Here is a 24,475-nt window from a genome sequence, read left to right on the forward strand (position 1 = left end):
CATCTATTGAATTGGAATATGTCATGCATAAGCTTCTGTTTTCTTGTAAACTTAATAAAAAGCGAGACGAGTTTACACGATCCCTTATCAGATAGAGAAAAAGTATACTAAATGCCCGAGTCACCCAAACTCTTATCCAACTCGACTCTCCGCGGTCCAGTTCGAATTACCCTTTCTTTTAAATTAGTTGATTATGTAATTAGTTTTCTGCAGTGAAAAGTTCGCTTCGAGGTGTAGTAAAATATAGCATGAAATAAACACAGTAGGAGCTGGACACATTCAGAACTAAATAGAGGGTTATGAGTTATGGAATTTAATTCTGTCAATTCATTTAGAAAAATTTTCTTGGAACGTAACACCAATTGCGTACTCTTTACCATCAAACTATTTTTTACGACCTCGTACCAGATTATGCCTGTACAAAAGGTTCGAATTGGTCCGATGCATATTTTACAATTCCCCCATCGATTAAATATAAACAGGTCATAGTCTCGTCGGAAGCAAAATTACAGATATTATTCAGCCAATCCACAATCAAAGAGTACACAGACTATAACTCACGGAAATTTTCAAATAATCGATTAAAACAACTTTCATCTGTGTCTTAGAACAAAGATCGCTAAGGCGCTTAGAAAAAATCGCTTGGTCCAGAATTTTACTTCTGCGCTTTCAACATCAAGCACAGGGAATTGAATATTCTCCTTATCGAAGTTCTCTCAGGCGACTTCGCTAAGTACATTCTCGGATGTAGAAAAGAGAAAAAAGATGGTAACTACATCAAGGGATAACATGCGATATTATTAGTCAACTAGGACTACAAATTGTTCTGTTTCCCGACTGTTTTTAGTATCCTGGAAACACAGAATACAGATTGGATGTTTTCCTGAAAACTAAATAAATACTTCATGTAATGCGAAGACTTTTAAAATGTGATTGCTTTTGATTTGTATTTTTCTTAGCAAAGAATAGTTTTGCGCAGATGTTTATTTACTGGACTAAAAATCATTGTTGTGCGAAGAAAAAATGTAACTTAGGTCGTGCAGTCATCTTCACGTCTGGCTGTATCGAGTTGCCGCTCGACAGCCATTCCTTGCGAGATAAAATTCTCACATTGATAGTTTTAAAGGAAAACTACATGTGAATGTAAGGTCGCTAGGACCAAGTATATACTCTTATGTACATTGTACTCACATACTATTCCTAAGCCTTAAGGCGGTATGCACAAGAAAGTTCTTGTTTCCGAAACAGTGGTTTAATGTTCAAGAGTGTATATAGAGCAACAGAAGGTGTTGTCGCCACCAGAACAATCCACTGAAGATGGTTTAATTTTGACTGGATTGTTGTGACTTCTCTCTTCTGCCACCACACAAAGCACCCGCATACCAGTATTGGTCTAAGAATTGTTGTGTAGATCCACTGAATGTGCTTGGCTTTGAATCCCCGTGCTTTGTCGAAAGTTCTGTAAAATCGATGTGAGCAATGGATGAATTGAGTTTTGAGTCAAGAATTACCCCAACATGCTAATTGAAGCGGGTGCTCGTCCAAGCTGTATGCAGTGGTCGATAAACGTTCTACTGATTTGAGAAGGAATGAGGTCATATTGGTCGATCTAAAGCTCTTTATCTCTTCATAGGTAATACGGCCACCTTTGGGAATGAATCTTGCAATATTCCCCGACACGCTTATGGAATGGATTATGTTGAAAGACTACTAAAACGAACTTTTATCAAAATATGCTCGAATAGTTCATATCTTCTTCTAAGTAGAGCTGGAATGATTCTATCTGTTCCCGGAGAAGTGTAGGGAGCAAAACTTTCAAACGCCCAGTTGTTCGGTCCGATAGTCACAATTCTACGAGCAATTGTCCAAGAATCAGAACTACCTTGTTGAGTCGTGAGACATTCGCGCAAGAGCTTTTCCAACCACTTCGCATAGATGATCTAAAGGAATTTCTGTAAGTTTTGCAGGTCGACACAAATGCGTTCTACTCGTATCGTGTATGCGTCTGCAAGTCCAAGCTCTTCTATATAACTTTTTGAGTGTAGCAAGTTCGACATTCCACATCTAGAAGCACGCATAACTCGAAGCGGTCGAAACGGTTGGTATGCTGCTAGTATAACTGAAATCGGTTTTATTCCATGACCTGATTCAATCGTTGGAAAATACTTATGAAACCTAGTCGCCAAGCCTTCTTAGTAGAAGTTCCAATTCGATGATTTGGTATTACGATATGTGACGATATCTAGCGAGACGTTCGGATGATCAGACGATGTATTTATGTTCGGATAACGACGGTTTAATCTCGTTTGGAATGAGCCAGTTGACCACCTCATGTGTAATACCGTCAGAGCAAAGGGTTATATTTAAAATCTCTACCCTGCCAGATCGTGCAAATGCTGGGCGATTTCCTACATTCAGTATATGTAGATTTGTACTGTTTAAATATTCCATCAATTCAGTGTCTCTCAAATTAATATCTGAGTAGATTATATGGTGAGTATTTTCATCACCGCTGATTATGAGTGGAAACCCATTTCTGTCACTGTATGATACAACTCTTTTGAAATCATCAGAAGGTGATGATTCATTATGCCGCATTATGCCTGTTTGTGTTGACAATAGTCATATTGACTGTGATAGCACACATATCGGCAGTGGTGATAAGGTTGTAAATAACACATGCGTCAATGGTTTTATTCGCACGATGCATTTTACATGGCTTTTGGATGCCATTTTCTTAAAAGCTACAAAGACGAAGTTAAGTTTCGGTTTTTAGGCGGATTTTGTCCGTAGAAAGATAATATACTGTTATCAACTTCCTAATGGATCACAGTCGGCTTTACAAATTTTAATGATTGATCTGTTTAAATTCTATTTATGAATATAAATTTGAGTTGGAGCATGTTTGTGCTAATAGCTAGTGCTATAAACTTTATTGAGGTTTTAAATTTCGTGAAATAGGGTAAAGGCCGTATTAGGGAGGGTACCGCACTATTTCACTAATCTTTCTGCAATCGATAGAATTTGTATAAATTGACATCAACATCTTTGAGTAAAGCACATTATATTTTACTCGGGGTGCCTGTTCAACCTATTTTCATTCAAATTTCTATCATTCGTAGATTCCTCAGATAATGTAGCCCAATTTGATGTATATTAGTCCAATATATTATCGAAAAATCCGCGGTTCATCCACTTTTTAGTGTAATCTAATCTGAAGCTGCCCTTATTTAACAAAACGTTTTTACTTTCTCAACACCCCGGCGTTTTTAACCCTCAAAAAGGCAAGATAAAAGTGTGACTTCAAGAAGTATCGCTGATAAGACCCAATAAAATCAAATGTTTGTTTGTTGTCGTTTTATCAGTGAGAGAATCGAAAGCCCGAAAGCGCTCGATCAGTTGTATTTCAAATTACAAGTTCATTGAAATTAGAGAACTGTAACGAGTCGGGCCTCTGAGACCCCTTGCCTTTTTTAGGGTTAAAGGGAATTTTTTCGATCGTTCGAAACATCGGATTTTTCGACAAAATTTCGGACATCATATTGCGTTAGTATTGTCTGAGGAATTCGAAAATGATAGAATTTTGAATAGAAAAATGAGTTGCAAAAATTTATAAAATTTCTTGAAAAAACTTAATACATTGAAGACCTGTTTTTAACTCTTGTGAAGGCAAGCTAAAATCCCAACGCTAAAAGGCAAGCCGATACCCCTTTACAGTAAAAGCATGAAAAATCCAAAGCATATTGATCAATTTTATTCAGAAATACAAACTTTTCGAGTGCATGAATTATTTCTCTATTCGAATTTATTGGGCAATGTGGAATAGATTGTGAAAAAACAACATATAAGCGAAAACTGAAGGACTAGCAGATTGTTTCAGAATCTTTTAAAGGATTCAAAATTAAGCTTATATACGCAACTAATTACAATAGTTGCTAATAATAAAGTCCAATTCTCATAAAAATACGAATCTCCGATGAATACCATTGAGCTAGAGTAAGCTAGAGTAAGCAAGCGCTAAAATATGTAAATAAATAATTATCACTTTTCGAATATGGCGAGCCATATCTTGATTTACTACAGGCTGAAAATGGAGAACTTTGTATTCCGAAAATGTTCGTTCACTCCTTTACCTGGCAAGAAAAAATCAATATTATGGCAATTACAAACTAGTTCGGATGCTTCTGATTTACTCACAAGAATTTTTAAGCTTGTAAGCAAAAATATATGAAATATCGGCAATAGAAACAATAGATTCAGTAAAACATGTCAGTATCATCTTATGTAGCTTAAAAAACTCACATGTATAGCTGAAGGTGAAAGGATTAACATTGCAGAAGACTGCAAATTGATCGACTTTGAGGTAAAAAGACACCAATATCAATTCTTCAAAAGGGCTAATGAGATTTTTGTAAACAAACCTATTTCACTCATTATTCCGCTATCGAGTTGAATTTCATGAAAGATACACATGAATTAACATCTTTACCCTTGGTAGAATCAATTTCCAATGTCTTCTATGTTGAAATCATAACAAATTAAGAGAAATCAGCAAAACAAAAGTTTGTTCACAAATCTTATTAGCCCTATTCAAATGTTGATATGGATATTGTAATATAATGTTAAATGCTGCCTCTTTCTCGCACATGCTTAGAATAGGACATTTTCAAAAATTCTTCTTATATTCGAAGTTAAATAACTTTGTCCGGCAAGTTTTGAGGTATGCAGAGTAGCTGGGATTTTTTTTCTGAATTTTGATTTCTTGTTTCCAATTTCCCATAAGTTTCTATGGTCAAATATAGAAACTTCAAAACTCTTGTGAGTGAACTAGAGCTATAGGAAAAAGCTCATTAGTGGCATATGGTTTGTAGTGCTAACTAACACACACAATATTTGAAGCATATTATAATATGTCGTGAATATTAAAACGGCCAAGCCTACTGTGCAGAGTTGGGTTTGAAGATGTTTCAATATTATACGGTAATTGAATTATTCATTTAATGAATAATTCAACCAACGAATCGTTTTGAAACTTGGATGAGGAAGAAACGAGGACAACCGTACCGACCGTTTTAGTTTATAGGAGGTTAGAATGAAACGTTGGGAGTGACTTTGCTAAGAAGATTAATGTCACTCCTTTGGTCCTTTGGGATGGGACAGAGGTATTTACACCTTGCCCGGGCTCATTAAGCCTAGGTTAAAGCGCCTTTACTCGCTCTCCGCCAAACTAATGCTGACTTCGGTTCTAGAAACGAGTCGCTCTAGGCTCGCTCTTATATGTATTAACAAGATAGGCTCCCTTGCCTTTTGTGCATGTAAAAACTTTATACGAATCTTTGAAGCACACCATATGTGATATTTTCGTAATATCTTACTTTTTCAATGAATTTTAGCGTCAGTTATTGGAATTTCATGCCTAAGCTCTTACTGCATACATAACGTTTTGTAACTAAGAAATCGATATCCGCCGGGTCTGGAAGACCCGCGTGCTTTTTTGAGGGTTAATCAGCTCCTTGGTGTATTTTCGGCTGGCAAAATGTGAACATCGCAAATTTGGGATATATATTTATCTTTTTTATTACTAAATCGAAGCTGTTAATATATTCTTATTTAGTCCCTAGACACAATCTCATAGCCTTTTCTGGTTATTTAGTACAAATTTCCACCAACCTTTGAAAACGCAAAGCATTTTTTTTAAATTTTGTGAAAATTGTGACTTTTGCCATGTTGTTTTCAAACAAGATTGCGCATTTAAGAGGAATTTTAAAAAATGTATTTTTTTTTGTTTTTGCTTGTTTTGCATCTTTATGTTAAGAAATGCAACCTCAAGAAAGGATTTACACGAATATACTTTGTTTCGTCTGCTAGAGCCCATTGAACATATTTTCATATGAGGCAGACAATATCGGGCCTTCTTCTTCTAGTTCTAGCTATTTTCCGTAAGTCTGTTTCCGCTGCGGGGCTAAACACCGACGCCAGCGAGGTGGCCTCCCATTATCTGGACTATGTATCAACCCACCAATTCATGAACCGGGGATTAACGGCTTTTCTTCCTTTCCGAAGGAAGTCGTGACGACAGATTTTTTTCACCTCAGAAAAATCTCAACGACCTCGGTTCGGATTGAACCAAGGCCAACTGGGGTGAGTGGTGGTCACGCTTACCACTCAACCACCGGCGCCGTCTAGAATCGGATCAAAAAGCTGACAAAATCTGGGGTTGACAAAATCGGGGGGTCGATAAAATTGGGGGCTGACAAATTCGGAGGTTGATCAAATCGGATCTTCACCGTATAGCCCTAGGCATACCGTAAAGCGCGTCTCCTACTCTTAATTAGTTTTGTTGCAGATATAACTTTTTTATTTCATTTTCAAGGTAAAATTTAAATATTTTTCAAGGTGTTACAAACTAAAAATATATACACGATTTTAAACCTCTCCTAAAACCCTTTTAGAAAAATTTAACGGAAGTTGATATCAAGTTAGACCCGAATTAGAGTGATTTCCCTGTTTTTCCGGATATATTCTCAATACCCGTTTTACCCAAATAAGAAGCTGATATTAAGTCAAAGTCCATTCCACGTATGCAGAAACGAACGTTGAAACTTTCATTGAATTAGGAGCACATCAATGCGAGTAGCGACACACTAGCTGATAGCAAATTCGTATTTGCTGGAACTGGACTAAATTTTTAGTATAACTATTAGATGGCCAAAATGATTTTTTTGTAAAAATCAATTCATTAAAAAAGGGTAATAGGATGATCTTTTCTACGCAGTTTTGAACATTTCAAAGCTAACATATTTTGGAATTTTCACATTATTGTAGATGGCTGTTCGACTGAAGTGGACAAACATCGCTTAAAGAAAACATTGTTTATATTTAAAATGACTACTATGCACGAAAGCACTGTGAGAATATAAGCTTTTTCAGAACGCTTATAGCATTCTATAGTTCCCTACAACAAGGTACGACGTTGTATTCCGTGCACCACGTTTGACATTATTATCGATGAACCGCAGGGGCGACAAGTTTAATTCAATTAGAGACCGTGCCGAGCGCAGTGAAACGCAGGAAAAGACGCGTTCGACGTGCACGTAATTGCTTCTCGATTCACTTAAGAACAAACGACACCATCCACGGCCCCGGTGCGCTGGTTTGCTCGGTCAGGCACACCTCTCTGATGCCTGATCTCGCCAGTTCAGTGGTGACCGCAGTGATGCAATGATCGCAGAGTGGCAATTTTTTCATTAATTTGTTAGTAAAATTTCACACAACACACTTACCTCACAGCAAAAGCAGAAGTAAAGAAGGATAGTTTTCTATTAGTGTAAAGTGGAATCTAGTTTTTGCGGCGTAAGTTCACGAAAACATAAAATGCGAAACGCATTGAAGAGCAAGTGATCGGTAAATCAAAAAGCATAAAGAACGTTGAACGAAAGTTAATATTTAAGTGTAGTTAGTGCAGAGGTCGAAGAAAAATCTTACTATGCGAAAGATTCTCCTTAAAAGCCACATTTATGTGATATTCTTTGTCACGATGCCACTCATAATACCAAATCGTTATTGGCGTGACTGGAACTCGGTCATGGCTGAGGAACAGCAAAACGCTGTCGAAGAATATGCTGACGACGATGACCGTTTCTGCAGGAATGTTGATATTCGGAATAATCTGCTGCGGTTGAATAACATAAAAAACTGTACGGTCATTACCGGCTTTTTGCAGCTAGTGTTGATTGAACGCATCCCGCCGCAAGAGTTTGCCAAGTTTCAGTTCCCAAATCTAAGGTAACCCCAAACAATCCACTAGAGTATAACATTTTACACTAGCGATTTTTGAAGGAAAAACTACATATGATTTCGTTAGAGTATTAATCAACGACACATACTTTCCATTCAGCAAGACAACTGGAATAAGAACGTGAAGAGACTTTCAATGTGCAGGAATTCCATATTTTTGTAATATATTTAGATAAGGACACATGTTGAGATCTGACCTGACACCCGAAAAAAACTAAAATAATCAAGAAATATTCCTCTTCTTTTGTATCAAACGTTACATTCTTCATCCCTCTAAATTACCTGTAAGTATAAATGTGATACTTGATACTACGGACATGCACTAATTGCTATTTTTAAAAAGACTACTTAGTGACTGTTTTTACTTTTCAAAAGAGTACACTGAAACTGTTGTTTAGATCAGTCTGCCTGAATAAATCGCGAATATCAATATAAATTATTAAACAATTGTAGTTTACCATATCTACTGAACTCTATTTGTGTTTATATGTAATATTGAAAGAATAGGAATAGTTTATATATTTTGTGTATACAGAGACTCATGACATGAACCGAGTGCGTTCCAATTACACCTTAGAAAGCAATCAGTGGAAGAGAGGAAAATATATCAATTAACAATATTAATGAAACGCCTCCGTCGAAATTATTACCGTGAGAAAATTTCCCTTTGTTTCTTTTTCGCCAGAGAAGTGACTGGATTTGTTCTATTCTTCCGAGTGTTCAATCTCATCTCGTTGCGGGATCTGTTTCCAAATTTGATGGTAATTCGCGGCCAGGAGCTGATCGGAAATTACGCATTGATATTCTACGATTTACCACAACTGCAAGAGGTAAGTACACTAGCCTTCTCCGATTATGCTATATATAGCGGTGGATTTCAATATTTTTAAAAGAACGATTTTATCACAGATTGGTTTGAAAAGTTTGATTGCCATACAGCGAGGTTTCGTTTACACACAGTACTGTCCATTGCTCTGTCATACAGATACGGTAATTTGGTATTTTGTTAAATTATGTGCTATAAATCTAGCATGGTTATTGTATCATTTTCAGATAGATTGGATGAGCATAACACACATGTCGAACAAGACGCGCGACCAGAACCGTTTCGACAAACCGGCTGCTGTATGCAATAAGGCCGAAGTGTGCCGAGGATGCCCTCGAAAGTTTTGTTGGGGTAGTCAGAGTTGTCAAAAGTATCACACGGGTTACGATTTCACAGGTACCGGTGAAGGAATGAGTTATTTGACTGATGCACTCGACCGATACAGCACATGGTGCATGAAATATAGCACTGCACTAAGGTTGCATGAATTTGTCCTTTCGATCCATATAGTTTTTAATAAAAAATATTTAATTGTTTAGGTACCATCAAATGTGACGCCCAATGCATTGGAGGTTGTACCAGTAGAAAGGACACTGGCTGTCGAGTATGTCGCGGTCCAAAGGATGGGAAACGATGCGTGGAAAAGTGCACTCGAGGGAAGTAAGTCGTGTGCATAATATTTATAATTACAATGAAGACCCGTTTTTATCAGCCCCTTGGTGAATTTTAGGCTGATAAAACGGGGACATTGACAAAATCAGGACATATATTTTTCTTTCTTTTTAAGAAACCGAAGCTCTTAAAACATTCTTCTTTAGTCCCTAAATATAGTCTCACAACCCTTTCTGATTATTTAGTTGAAATTTCCCTTGAGGGGGTCTGACAGAGCAAAATTTAAAAAAATATTTTTGCATATTTTGGAGCTCTATTATGAGTAAAATATGCTCAAGAAAGGATATACACGAATTCAACTTGATTCGTCTGCTAGAGCCCATCAAACTACCAACTATCAATTTTCACATAAGGCAGACAAAATCGGGTCTAAAAACTGATAAAATTGGGGGTGGACGAAATCGGGGGCTGATAAAATCGGATGCTGATAAAATCGGGTCTTTACTGTATATCATTCTAAAGTGGCCAGCATCTAGGGATATTCGAAGCACTATCGAACTTCTGACTGAAATGGTGAGAAATTTTGGGTGTTGTTGGTGTCCCTGGAAGTGCATGTTTCAAACTTATTTAGACCTTTGCTTCGGCTTGTTGTAACGCTTTCTCGAACTGTTTTTTGTGACCCATCAAAGTACTTTTTTGTGGAAACGATTTTCCTGTTCCTATAATTTCTAGGCACAGATGAGAACGTTCCTATTTTTAGACTATCTTAAAGAAAAAGACAGTTTCTAGACTATCTTAACTGGGAGTAAAGTTCAATGTACATGGAAAATAATTCACTAAGACTAGAAGGGGGCGGTGGGTAACTAAACATACTACTATAAATACACCTTATTTCTAATTTTTAGAGGAATGAGAATGAAATTTAGAAATACAGGTGGGCAATAAGGGGAAAACAGAATCAAATTCACTTTATCTGACAACGGCCTATTTACTTGAGTGAGACAATTTCCTAGGGATTTAATTTCAACATCGTAGTAACAGCAGTATACAGGGAATAGAGGGTGGACAACGAGACAGAGAAGAGACGAAATAAGTTTGCAGTTTATGGCAGTACCGTCGACGGACGGTACGACCTGTACGCCTGTACTGCCAAGACAGCACGCAGTGGGACGTCCGGTGGTCCTCGTCGGACCCGTGGGGAATCCTCCAAATTGGTCGGATCTTCCGGTTGTTTTGGCTCCGATTTTGATTTAGGACTGCAGAAAGGTCTGCGGGTAATGTGTCAATGACTCCAAGGGTATGCTGAATTGCAGATAGCTCTGCGGCGTAAACTGAAGCAGGGCCACTGTGGTTGTAGGAAGTGGTGAACTTTTTAATGAAAATACCGATGCCAATGAACCCTTCGAGGTTTGATCCGTCAGTATAAAACATCTTAGAGCAGTCGGCTTCTCGGAATTTATTATAAAAAATGTTTGGAACCGGGATTTATTATAAAATATGTTTGCGGGCGTTTGTGGTCCGGATTTCTACAAATCTCGTCTTTCATGGATATGTCGAAGAACATAGAAGTATTCAGGAGTATTTGAGAAATCGGCACGGGTGGGATTGTAAGAAGGATTAATATTCTACGCCATGTAGTCAAAATATAAGAACATGAAACGGATCTGTGAATTGAGCTCGATAAGCCTTTCGAAATTTTTAATCACAACCGTGTTCAAAATATCGCATCGAAAGAACAATCGATGTGAGAGTTCCCAAAATTGATTTTTCAGCGGGAGAACGTCCGACAGGACTTCGAGACTCATCGTATGGGTAAACTACATGCACCCTAAGGCGATACGCAAACAATCATACTGAATTCTATCGAGTTTGATGAAATGTATGTTTGCAGCGTATCGAAAGCAGAAGCAATCCGTATTCCATTACTAACAGTATCGTTGATACAACCTAATTTGGTCTCCTGGATGGGCACCCCACAATTTTCCAGTGATTGTACGAAGAAACCCCCAAGTACCATTCGAGTCGAACCATACCCCGAGATATTTTACTGTGAAGATCTGACTAGTTTGACCCATTGATAGATGCTGTAGTTGTGTCAGTTCCTCCGGGGAGAACTCGATACCCAGCTTACTAGTCCAAGTAGACAAATTTGTCCTAAAAACAATCGGTGAGATGCATTTTGTCCCACCACGGATTAGGGGAGCGTCTTTGGATGTTCGCGCCCGATACTCGTTTCGTTTGAGATTGGATCGCGGTGTCGAGTATCATGTCGGACAAAAAGATATACTCTTACTCAGGAGGAAGTACCTGTATCGAGTTGATCGTTTTAGATATCGCCGCAGCATAGCTCTTCCAATCAATGTTTCGTGTGAGGTCATACGAAACATTTATTGATTCCGATGGCCTTGAGCTATTGACACATTCCGCGGGCTTGTACACCAGAAAGAGGTTTTTGTTTTGTCTTATTTTGGTATCACAATATTTTTTCTTCGATTCGGTAGTGTTTAAACCATTGAAAAGTTATGTAATCCAACTATTGACATTTCGACAAATAGTTGTAAAATATATAGAAAAATAAGTTAAATTTCACGGAAAATGGCTCCTGAATTATTGACTTCTAAGAAAAGTTCTATTTCATGAAATTATTATTGAAACTTTTATCTGTTCAAAGGAATTTGTTCATCCAGTCCAGTCTTTTATCAAAATCTGGCCATCCGTAAATAAAACCTCCAAACCCATTTTTTCTCTACATGCTTGTAACTAATTCGATAAAATTAGGCTTTTAATGCAGTTTTATATGTTTCTCTTTAGTTTAGTTTATTTACAAAATTTATCAAATTACGAATGTGGTTCTATTTTTGTGTTCCGCGTTGTTGATGGTATCCATAGGTTGATAGAAGATATAGACTTTTCTACGGCTCATGTACGTACACGTCACATGACACAAATACTACATCACGAGCTGGTGAAAAATAATAAACAAAGGCGGCAAAAGCTGATGGGATCAGGCATTGTAATTCTCTCTCACTCACGCGAGAAGAAGCTTATCCGATATCCAACTTTTCCGAGATAAGATGAGTCGCAAAATTCTCCGTCTCCACAAATAGCGTGAGAATGATTTTCCGGATAAAATTTATTTGACTCTTTCCTTCTCACCGGAGAAGGTGATAAAATTTTAATTTCGTAGAAATCAATAAAAACTTCAAAAAATACATTTGATTACAAAGAAAAGCGGCAAAGAAATATGATAGACTTGTTTTTTCGTGTTTTGGAATAACGGCAGGAAAGCAACGAGCGGAAAGAGGATACCGTGATAAACTCATTCACTCATTCTCCGGCTGTTTTATTTATCCGGAGAAATAACACGTTGAATTTATCCGGAGAAGTTGTGTGAGTGCCAATAACTTTTCGTGTGAAAATGTGTATTTATAATGCTTTAATTGTCGCAGTAGCAAACTATCCGGGCGCATTTACTCATATGAGCGATAAATACAATGCCTTGATGGGATTGTTTTCAACCAAGGAACTGCATTAGTGTTCGTGAGACCGGCCGCCAAGAACTCCAAGAGGCGCAAAATAAAATGTTAACACCGCAATGGTCTTTTGTTTAGTCCGTAACTTTAGACATACATCCTTATTCTGCACTACGGCGGATCACTTTTTCGAACGAATCTGATTAACATTCACAGTAACGATAGCAAAATTGACACCGCCCCCACACCGCTAGTGAAGTACGTCCGACACCACCCTCCGTTACTTCTTACGCTCGGAGGATGGTCCAAGTCTGAATTTTTTAGAAGGTTCGGCTGATATCTCTTACAACTTCAAGCACCGGCGTGCGTCGGTATTTAGTTTGGGCACTGGGATTCTGTTCTGGATTGCCAAGATGTAAACATAGCCACACAGACTTTCTGCAATATCCTGAGTTAAACAGGCCATACACGATACGATTGGTCGTACGACCGGTCGTACGATTTGGGTTTCCAATTTCCAATTTCAACATTGAACAACTCGTTATTTTCCAGCTGATTTTGACAGATAAACACAATTCCGAAACGTCATTTGGTGCCATTTTATCTATGAGCAGATTTACACCAAAAGAACGCGTTGAAATCGTAGCACTTTACATTGAAAACGATCGTTCAATAGTGAAAACTGTGTGTGTGTTTTGGGACAAAATTTTAATGACGAAAGAAGCTCACTTCACCCTTTCCGGCGGAACAAAAAATAAACAAAATTGTAGAATTTGGAATACAGAACCCACACGTTATACATCAAACACCACTGCATGACCAGAAAGTAACTGTTTGGGCCGGAGTGTGCTCTAAAACAATCATCGGTGCTTATTTTTTTTTTTCAAAGAAAGAGAGACCATCGACGGCGCACGCTACGGTTGGATTTTGGCGCACTTTGTCTGTCCACAAATGCAGTCTGAAAAAAAAGTCTGAAAAACTTCTATTTTCAACAAGACGGGGCACTTTGCCACACCGTAGCCGCTACAATCAAGTTCTTGCAGAGCAAATTCCTAGGACGCGGTGACTCAAAAAAAGGTGATTTGGAATGGACTCCTCGTTCTCCGGATTTAACGGTACCAGACTTTTTTGTGTGGGGTTATTTGAAAAGCAAAGTTTATTCTAGCAAACCTAAGAACCTTGACCAACTCAGAGCTAATACACGGGCTAAAATTGCTGCGATCAAGCCCGAAATGCTGTCCAATATCATGCAAAATTCCCGCAAAAGAGCTGCTTTTTGTGTATCAAATAGGGATGGTCATTTAATCGACGTTGTATTCTAAACCTGGTTTATAATAGATGGCATAAAATATCCTAAAAAAACTTGTTTACTCGTGAAAATTGACTGAAAAATGACGAAGTTATTCAATGTTGAAAAAGGATACATCCAGCTGGCGCACCCTGTACTTTATGTGTTGTCACCAATTCCAAGACAAAGAAAGCAAAATTAGAAAATGGCTCAACAAATGGAACTATTGCCACCAATCGTAATAGTTTCAATTAGGTTGGGTTTTTAAAGAAACATCAGAAGAAAAAAATTTCACACTGTTAGGTGGATTTTTATGCAAAAGTGCTCAAGATCAATTATTTATGCTTTCCATGAATTATAAATACAAAATAATACTAATTTTATTCAGCTTTTGGCCTAGTCACCTCATAGTACAATGTTAGATTGTCGGTCATACATGCACACATACACTCTCAAATACAGGCACACACAGACATTAGCCGAACTCGGCGAACTGAGTCGAGCGGTATGCGAGACTCGGCCCGCCGGGCCTTGATTAAGAAGTCGATTTTCATAGTGATTGCATTACTTTTCTTCAGGAGAAAGAAACAAAGGTCAAACTGGTTGGACGACTTATCGTACTGCAACTACAACCGTGTGTGGCGAATCGGTCGTACGACAAATCGTTTCAACAGTCTATACGACTGGTCGTATAACACGTCGTACGACCAATCGTATCGTGTATTGGCCGCATTACCTGATAGATCGCCATGTCCCGAAAATAAATAATCATCAAGTTGGCCGTCATCCATGGCACACCACCGAGCCTCGTCGACTAAAAACAGCTAAACGAGCAGCGCTAAGAAAATTTAGCAAACACCGCACTCTGTCACTCAGACATCATTACATCCAGCCAGTCTTCCCATGAACATCGACAAGACATGGGGTTCATCATCCGTGCTGCCCAATCATTCACGGATATATACTGCCTAAAGAGCCTGTACTGTTCCCTACTCCGGTCATCTCTCGAGTATTGTTCGACAATTGGGAGCCCGCACTATATGAACGGTTGTGACCGAATTGAATGTATCCAACGCAAGTTTATACGCTTCGCCCTGAGTTAGTTACCCTGGTGGGATCGTTTTAGACTACCTAGCTACGAGAGCCGCTGCCTACTAATTCAACTCGACACCCTCCAGCATCGCAGAGACACAGCAAGAGCTCTAGTTGTCGCCGATCTGTTGTCAGCGCACATCGATTCTCCAGCCTTGTTCGAACGAGTAAACGTCCAAGCTAGAACTAGGGCGTTGCGCAGCAATAATCTTTTGAGAGTACCTCTTCGGCGGTTCAACAACGCAGCGAATGCGGCCAACACTGGATTACAGCGAACTTTTAATCGTGTGTCACACCTGTTCGACTTTAATTTAACTCGTAATGTGATTAGGATAAGGTTTTTGATTTTTTTTTAAGTTTTAAGATTAGGACATCATTATTTGGGCCGATTGCGGCCTGTTAGTGATAAACATTTATAAATAAATAAAATAAATAAATAAAATTAAACGGGAGTCGGAAAAATACTTCCCTCGTAATACATAATTTGGCTAATAACTCGACTTCGGCGCGTACTCTATATTCAAAAGCAAAATTTCGAAATTCTTTAGGCGAAATCCCGAAGTAAACGGCCCCTTCATTGACAAGATACACTAGAAAAGGTGCTTTTGGTTTGGAGTAAATTCCAGGAATGCGATTTTGTTGGCTACTTTCGAAATTGTAAGACTAAGAGAAACGAAAGCAATGAAATTGAAAAATAAACAAGTATTCTAGACTCAGGGTTGTTAATCGATAATTCATCGTCATCGTCGATAACGTTAACCACCCGTCAACGTCATCGGAAACTCCGTTAACGATAATGTATCGTTGGATTCATCGTCGATAATTCATCGGCGGTTATCGCGATACATTTTGCGTTACTTTCCCGTTTACTGGGGTTGAAGTTGAGCTGTTAACTTTCAATTGTTTAGAAATAACTACCAATTGAAGGACATATTGTTGGCAGTTGACAATCAATAGTTTTGGACAGATTTTATTCCCAGGGAGTCCGACGATGCGTTAAAATTTTCATTTTTTCGGGAAAGTGTTTTATATTGAAGAGAAAATTGTTGGCAGTTGAAAATCAACAGTTGTCAAAATGCAATTTTTTTAACCTTTTCGGGAAAAGGTTTGATATTGAAGGGAAAGTTGTTGGTAGTTGAAAATCAAGTTTTTGTCATGTTCAATGCACAGGAGACCGAGATGCGTCAAAATGGATTTTTTTCAACTTTAGGTTATTGGCAGTTGAAAATGAAAATAAGCACACTTTAAAGTGCATATAAAGTTCTCAGCGAACTTTCTAGCTGCCTAAGCTTTAATGGAACTTGAAAGCTGCTTAAGCCGCTATTAAAACACAAATCGTATTGGACAATTACCTTAAGCGAGAAACTTATGTAGTTTCCTTATACGAACCTTTGGTTGCTTGGGTATAGCTCAAAATTATTTTTTTTTTGGCAAAAACTATTTTAATCACATTTTAGCCACTTTGGAAACACTGTGCACCTGCGGACTCCACTGTGAATTGAAAATGTCCAAATCTATTAATTTTCAACTGCCAACAATTTTCTCTTCAATATAAAACGCTTTCCCGAAAAGTTGATAAAATCCATTTTGACGCATCGTCGGACCCCTCTGTTCATAGAAAATGTCCAAAACTATTGATTTTCAACTGCCAATAATATGTCCATCAATAAGTATTTATTTTTAAACAATTGAAAGTTAACCGCATCAACTTCAACTCCAATAAACGGGAAAGTAACGCGAAATGTATCGCGATAAGGGGACGTTCATAAACCACGTAGACTCATATGGGGGACGGGGGGGTCTGGCAAAAGTCTACGTTTGTCTACGAGGGGGGAGGGGGGGTCTTTGAAAAAGTCTACGTAGACTTTTATTTTTTGTTATTCGCGTATTACTAATTATGAATGGGATTTAAAGAGAGTTGTATTCAAAATATCGGTCTATTCAGTATTTATGCAGAAACTTCAGTGCTAGTGCACTATTGAGGTAACTACTCGTTAAGCGACCACTCAACCCAGAACCCACGATTTTTTTTGACTACCTCATACGTTTTCGTTTCTTGCGTATATTTTGATATAGTTTTGATCTGGGAATAATACAAAATTACAGTTCCAAATACGATCGCCAAAAATTCCTCTCGTCGGAAGATTTTGACTGTGAAATCATCTGAAGCACCACTAGTTAGCAGACATGCATGGACCATTAAATGCATGAACTATAAAAAGTTAAAAAATGTTCAAAGTTAAGCATTGTAACAACAAAACACCCGATTTTTAACAATAAGCAGATTATTTTTTTTTTTTTTTATTTAATAATTTCTGTGGTTAAAGCAGTAGTGTAGTTAAACTTCTACAACAAAGTGTACGTGGTACTCGAGTTAATCAGTTTCTCTTGCATTCATTTACACTGATTTCAAAATCTTTAAACACCCGTTAAATTTTACGTATTGACCCTATGCAGATCCGTGCCAACCGGCTCTACTATATTTATCTTCGAAAATATTCGGATTTAAACTTTGATACTTTGCGATAATACTCTAAGGTGATACAGCTATTAATTACATAAGAAATATAAATATTTTTGGGAAAATTGAAATAGCTTCGTTCCCTTAATCAAATAAGGCAATTTAGATTATCTTATTATCTTAGAAATATTGAAATTTGTTCACGAAAAGTGAAATTTGTGTGCATGTTTGGTTTATTATTTTAGTCTAGATGATAGTACACATCGACAGTATTAATTTGTAATTGTTTCTTATAATTTAACAATTTTGAATGCACCAGTAAGGCTCAAAAAGTTTTTAGCAATTCTGCATTGTTGGTGTAGGTCGCACTTCGGCCAAAATTTAAGCTAGTTATAGCAATGTATCTTTTTACATATATTTGAGTGACTAACCTTGAAAAGAAGTATTCCGCTACACAAACGTTGGAAAGCACCTTGAGTCGCTATTAATTGATTTGATCAATCATAGACAAAAAACCAATGTGAAAAATCTTTCTTTAATATTTAAAAAGCTTGAAATAAATCTGTACGCTTATTTTAAATTGAACATTATAATGTGCTTCTTGCTAAATTAACATTTCCCCGCGAATTAAAAAAAATATTAAAAGTCTACGTAGACTTTTGGCGAGGGCGAGGGGGGTTGGTAAAAGTCTACTAAGGTCTACTAGGGGGAGGGGGGGTTAAAAATTCTCAAATTTCGGGCTACGTGGTTTATGAATGGTCCCTAACCGATGAATTATCGACGACGACGATGAATACGACGATGCAATTATCGACGATGACGATGAATGTGACGATACATTACCGTAAACGGAGTTTCCGATGACGATACATTATCGTTAACGAGTAACGCCGATAAATTATCGTGAATAATGTATCGTATCGTATCGTCCATATTGGCCTAACCGAGCCAGAGTCTGATAACAAATTGAGAACTAAACTTGATGTTGTGATGTAGTATGTAATGATTGCTCAGGTTGTTATCATTTTGGTCGTTTTAACGGTATAAGATCAAAATCGAAAGCAGAAAAATTGTCCTATGATAACAAACAGAAAACTATTTATGCTATCAGTAAAAGCAATTGAGATGTTGAAATATTTCATTGATAACAACATGACTTTGCTCGGATACCTAGTCCTAATTTCCCGTTCTAAGTTTATAACTGATTCGCTCTAGAATACTTCTATCAATTTCATTGCGTTTGTTTCTCTTAGTCTTAAATTTGCCGAACATAGAGAACAAAATCGATACAGTAGAAACTTGCGGCAATTAAAACATAGTAACAAATTCCAGGAATAGAAATAACCTCCAAGTTGCCCCGCATGCGTTACCGCCAAATTACGCTAGCCACATATATTACGAAAAATGGGTATTTTAAACCTTTTTTGTGATGTTTTATTTATATGGATACTGGAGGCTCTTTTCACGCACTATAGAAAAATGTAATCAGAAGGTTAATGTAATTCCTTTGGAAAGAGATAGAGGTATTTACACCTAGGTTAAGCCTAGGTTAAAGCGCCTTTACTCGCATTCCTCAAAACTAATGCACTAGGTCACTCAAAATTGTTTAAAAAAGTTTGAATTCTTTCAATTTCATCAATTGACCTCATAATTGCTGGTGCTTATCTGCAGCTGCTGCTTGATGGGAGGGCGGTTAGCTTGTAGGAGGACAATGCTCGTTCGGTTAATCCTCCACAGCGAGAGTGACTGTCTTTGTTGTGTTCTTTGCGGTTATCCACAAATCGACACAACCGCTAAACCACGAAAAGTTTACAGTTTTATGTAAACGACACTGAGTAGGGGTGCGCATTAAGCTTTGCAAATGTACACTGCTGGTCAATAAAATAGGTGTGAGATAAAAATACATGAAATTTTGAGTTTTCTCTAAAAATATTGTTATATTCAAATCTTTTATAGTTAGGCACAGTCGTACATATGAAAAAGAACACTTTTATTTGTAAATTAAATGTTATGCTTTATCGTAACTCTCTCTCTTCTCCATGAAATCCAAAATAGTACCTGGTCAATCAAATAGGTGTATTGTAATATATTGCATTAAAAATTTTCAAATCTAATGGCTTTAAGACCTTATTATTTTTAACAACTAGTAGCCTGTGTAACCTCCTTTATTCGACCAAATTTTATCCATTCGTCTCGGCATTGAGTCATTCAAACGCTGGTAAGTTTCCGTGGGTATAGCGTACCATTCCTTTAAGGCTGCTTCCCACAAATGATCCTTATTTGTGAAATTTTGATCGGATAGCTTCTTTTTAAGTACATTCCGTAGATTTTCTATGGGATTGATGACAGGAGATTGGCAGGGTCCGAAATTATAGTCACTTTATTATCCCGAAATCATTCCTTTACTTACTTCGATGTGTGTTTTCGATCAATATCTTGATGAAACTGCCATATAAAGGCACGTTGTCTTTGGCATAGGACTGCATGACATTCTTTAGGATGTCCATCCTTTAGCCTTGCATTCGAATCTTGCCATTATAGTGGTGTTGCGAAAAATGGGATCTGCGCCATTCCACGAAAAACCTCATTGTTCTCGCCTCCGTGCCAAATTGATAACCTAGCACGCTGGCAGAAGGAATGAAACAGTGCATGTTTTGCTCACTTTAGGTAATAAAAAGAAATTAATGTGATTTCCAATGTAGATTCCAGCGTATATTCATATTTTCTATGAAGTCAGAGGTAATAACCCTAGATGTGAAGGTTGGTATTTCAGTTTCTTTATATTTGTCGCAAGGAGGCGTTCTGAGATGTAAAAACATTATCTCTGTTTGTAGATATATCACAATCAAGCATAGCACTAACACTTGCTTAAATCGTAGGAAGAGTTGGTTAGGAGACCCCACCCTAATAAAAAATATTATAAACGAACTTTAATTCGTATAGTGCATTGATTCCACATATTGTTTGGATGATACCCTAAACTGGTCGTTAGGCTCTTGAATCACACAATGTGCAAGAATTTGGACCCACAAACCTGACAGCGTCTTACATGGGCTACACCTTTTTACTACTCCTGCCATCTTAGAAAAAACAATCGGAACCAAAACGGATTTTAGAGATGAAAAAGTTCAAATACAAATATCCGAAGAATGAAGGAAGATATGGTTCCGATAGAATAATGTGCATAAAGAATGGAACATTTTCACCGAAATCTGTTGACCCAAGCATACATCTATTAAAAATTCTGCATCAATTCGGTCCAAATAAGCGACTGTAGAATTCATCCTCACAAGCATAGTTCTCCGTCCAGAGATAGTGTTCTTGTCAGAACCGTCTTTCTGAAATCTGCGAACAATTGCAATTGATTTGGGATCATTTTATTCGGTTTCTTTGCGCTTCACTCCCGTACGCTGCCGTTATAAGCATATTTGTCCCATGTTCTATATACATGGGACAATGAGTATAACGGCAGTACGGCTGTTTACTAAACAAGAGTTAAACGCTATACCAAAAAATAATTTCTATTTGTTGAACACTTTGGCAAAAGTCGACAAACTTTCTTATATTGCAAACACTTTGTTCGTGAAAAAACGCGACATACGAAAAATTACATCCATCTTTCACCAAAGACTACTTTTTCGAAATACAAAAGTATCCAATACAAGTATAATCTTAGAAGTAGGTACATAGTAGTTTGAATAACCGAAAACGTCTTTAAAAACTACGGGGTAGGACTCCGGAATCGATACCGACTAGTAAAACCATGAGAATTTTCTATTGCCATACTAGTTTAGATATTTTATGAAGTCATCTTTCACCCTTCCGTATTACTATTAAATCGAATTAAGCAAATTCAAAACTACCCAGAATCTATCATTTCAGAGTGCTGTTCCACGAAACACAACGTTGCATCACTAAGCAGAAATGTGTCGAGCGCGGCGGGCTGGAGTACAATGGGGAGTGTGTGGCTGAGTGTCCGGCCGGATACAGTGCGACTAATGTGAACCAGGCGGATGTAGACTTCTCGAACCACACATGCTACCCATGTCGGGATCGTTGTCCCAAAATTTGCGAAGGTATGCAAGTAATGTATCTCTCAGATGCCGAGCGGTTGGAGGGGTGTACGATAATCAACGGGACACTGCAGATACGAATGGTCGAAGATCATCCGAATCTGATGGGTGAGCTGAGGATGAAACTGGGTAGTATAGAGGAAATTATCGGTTATTTGAAGGTTTACCGTTCTAATGCTTTGCCGTCTTTGGAATTTTTGGAAAATCTCGAAACTATTCACGGCCAATTGGAGCTAGGACATGGAAATTATTCATTGATGGTTTATGAAAATTCAAATCTACAGAGATTGTGGAATTATGAGTACAAAACGTCGTTGAAATTGTTGAGCGGTAGTATGTATTTTGTATACAATCCGTTGCTTTGTGTTGCTCAAATAGAACTGTTGCAAAAGATTACATCCTATAACAATACAAATGACTTGGTTAACATCGATTCAAATGGCTTCATGCAATCTTGTAATGTTGTTAGTATTACGGTTAAGTCAGAAGTGCTGTCTAGCAGAAATGCAACAATTTACTGGACCAAATATAACACCGCTCCTCAGCAGCAACTAGTGGGATACGTTATTTACTTCACTCCGTCGGAAAAGGAAAGATCTCCGTATGACGGCAGGGATGTCTGTTCTGAGTATAGTTGGCAGTCTAAGTTGGTTCGACTGAGAGAAACGAAGTTTGAAGCTAATATGCTTTCATATAATTTAACTGGGCTGAAACCACTTACCAGATATGCTTACTATATAAAAACATACGTTGCAGACAACAGTCATAATATTACAGAAAGACGTATAGGAAAATCTGATGTTCACTACTTCATGACAAAAATCGCCAAACCAACTCCTCCGTTGAAGGTGTACACTATTAGAAAAACAGATCATTCGATAACATTTGCCTGGAAGATTTTGAAAGCGGAGATCAACCTTGTGCTACGACTTCACGTGGACGTTTTTATCCAGCCGGATGATCATCATATATTGGATCAACGCGATTATTGCATCTATCCTCGGACCGTAGAGGATAGGTTTCAATATGGTGAAACGTGTAGTGCCGAAATATGTTGTTCAGAAGATGAAGTTCTTTCAGACGTTCCCGATATCTCTGATACAGAAAGTGATATATTTGAACGACGCAAACGTTCTCTGACTGAGACTCCGATAGGAGCCGATACCGAAGATCATATTTCAGATAATTTTCAAGCGAAAATGTTCTTTCTTACCGATACTACTTCTTCCAATCCAACTATTTCTAAACGTCGTCGAAAACGTGAAACCGAGGATCTAAGAAATCGCGTTTATTTCCACAATTTTCACGCCGATAACAAAGAATTCACCGTTTCAAATTTACTACCGTACACTTACTATACATTCCAACTATTCGCTTGCAGTGCCAAGGAGTTCGCTTACTGCAGCCCATACAGTATATATTCCGATCGAACAGAACCTTCAGTAACTGCCGGTCAATTAAGCGTAGTCGTTAGTAAACAGTTGAATAGTGCCTCCTCAAGAGATCCAAATTCAATCACTATCAGTTTTCGAGAGCCGGAAACAGTGAACGGAGCTACCGTAGCCTTTAACGTTGAAATTAAATCTTTCAACATACCAATCCCATTTTTTCGCCATGATTGCGTCACTAGGTTGCAACACGAACGGGCAGGTTATAGGTACGTTTTTCACAACTTATCGGTAGGAGAATATGCCGTAAGAGCCCAAGTGGTTTCACTGGCCGGTCCCGGGCCGTTCAGCGATTGGTATTTTGCACAGGTTGCACCAAGAGAAGAACGGACAGAGGATAATTCGCTGCGTAATGGTTTCATAATATTTGCGGTGCTGCTCAGTTTCACTGCGACTGCGATCATGTCCTATGTTCTGTATCACAAATTTAAAATCCACCAAGACGATACGATACCGCTGGTCGAAAACGATGAAAATGCATTAGAAGTTGAGGAGGGTTTCGTCGATTGTGCACTTCGGTAACTAGATGGGAAGAGAGCCGCTATTTTTTCTGTATCGAAACCGTCCAGTAGCCCAGTCGTAGTTTTAGTATTAGGGGCCATGCATAAATGACGGAGCATTTTGGGGGGTAGGGAGGGTATACCAAATTTGTGACGAAGTGTGACGAGGGGGAGGGTAGGGTCAAAAGTTGTGCGACGTAGCATTAAGTTTAAGACCCATTGTTTACAGACAACAATTTAATGATACTCCATTCCCAAGAGAAATAAATTTGAATTCATGCGGTTTTTCATGAGGTAAATTCGGTTGATGCGGTTTTTCATGAGGTAAATTCGCGGAATTACAAGTTCGTAAAAAAACGAAATGATTTTGTATGCGGATTTAACTTGCTACATTAGTTAGCTAATGTTGCTAACTAGTAGACTTAGTTTGGAAGCTGAATTAAATTTTGACTTCGGATTCAACTAAACAAAATTTTGGTAATTTAGATGAACGTATGCTTCTCAGAATCATTGGCAGCTGCAGGATTGTGAACTGAGAGAACTTCTCTGCATACTCCCCTTGACATATAAAATTCAAAACAAAACTATGAACACTATATTTGTCATGAAATGGCCTTATTTTGCACGCAATTTGCTGTTATAATGAAAATATTGATAAAAGTCGTCAAACATTTTAAAAGGACATGTATTTAAAATAATGGAAAAACATATATATTTTCATCCCCGGCCGCTTTGCATGGGACTAGGGGGAGGGGGTAGGTAAATGCTACGTTATTTACGAGGGAGAGGTTAGAATTTTGTGACCAAATGCTACGAGGGGGGAGGGAGGGGTCAAAAATCGCCGAAAAAAGCTATGTCATTTGTGTACGGCACCTTATAGATATTTTTACTCGTTGTATGAGGGA

At 37.9% G+C, this 24,475-nt stretch overlaps 1 protein-coding gene across 1 annotated transcript; it reads left to right on the forward strand.

The window, feature by feature from the left end:
* The first annotated feature begins 24 nt into the window (after positions 1-24).
* Positions 25-24,380, forward strand: LOC131681800 (insulin-like growth factor 1 receptor). Its single transcript, XM_058962849.1, has 6 exons — positions 25-7,785; positions 8,483-8,627; positions 8,707-8,787; positions 8,851-9,019; positions 9,163-9,283; positions 21,432-24,380. The coding sequence occupies exons 1-6, from the start codon at positions 7,487-7,489 to the stop codon at positions 23,590-23,592; spliced, it is 2,976 nt and encodes a 991-aa protein (XP_058818832.1). The 5' UTR covers positions 25-7,486; the 3' UTR covers positions 23,593-24,380.
* Positions 24,381-24,475: the final 95 nt, after the last annotated feature.

Source organism: Topomyia yanbarensis, chromosome 2, assembly GCF_030247195.1.
Source record: "Topomyia yanbarensis strain Yona2022 chromosome 2, ASM3024719v1, whole genome shotgun sequence".
Taxonomy (NCBI): Eukaryota; Metazoa; Arthropoda; class Insecta; order Diptera; family Culicidae; genus Topomyia; species Topomyia yanbarensis.

Coding starts and splice junctions, on each gene's coding strand:
- LOC131681800 (XM_058962849.1), top strand. CDS start 7,487: ATGCGAAAGATTCTCCTTAAAAGCCACATTTATGTGATATTCTTTGTC. Junction 9,020..9,162: donor CACGGGTTACGATTTCACAG/GTACCGGTGAAG, acceptor TTAATTGTTTAG/GTACCATCAAATGTGACGCC. Junction 9,284..21,431: donor GAAAAGTGCACTCGAGGGAA/GTAAGTCGTGTG, acceptor CTATCATTTCAG/AGTGCTGTTCCACGAAACAC.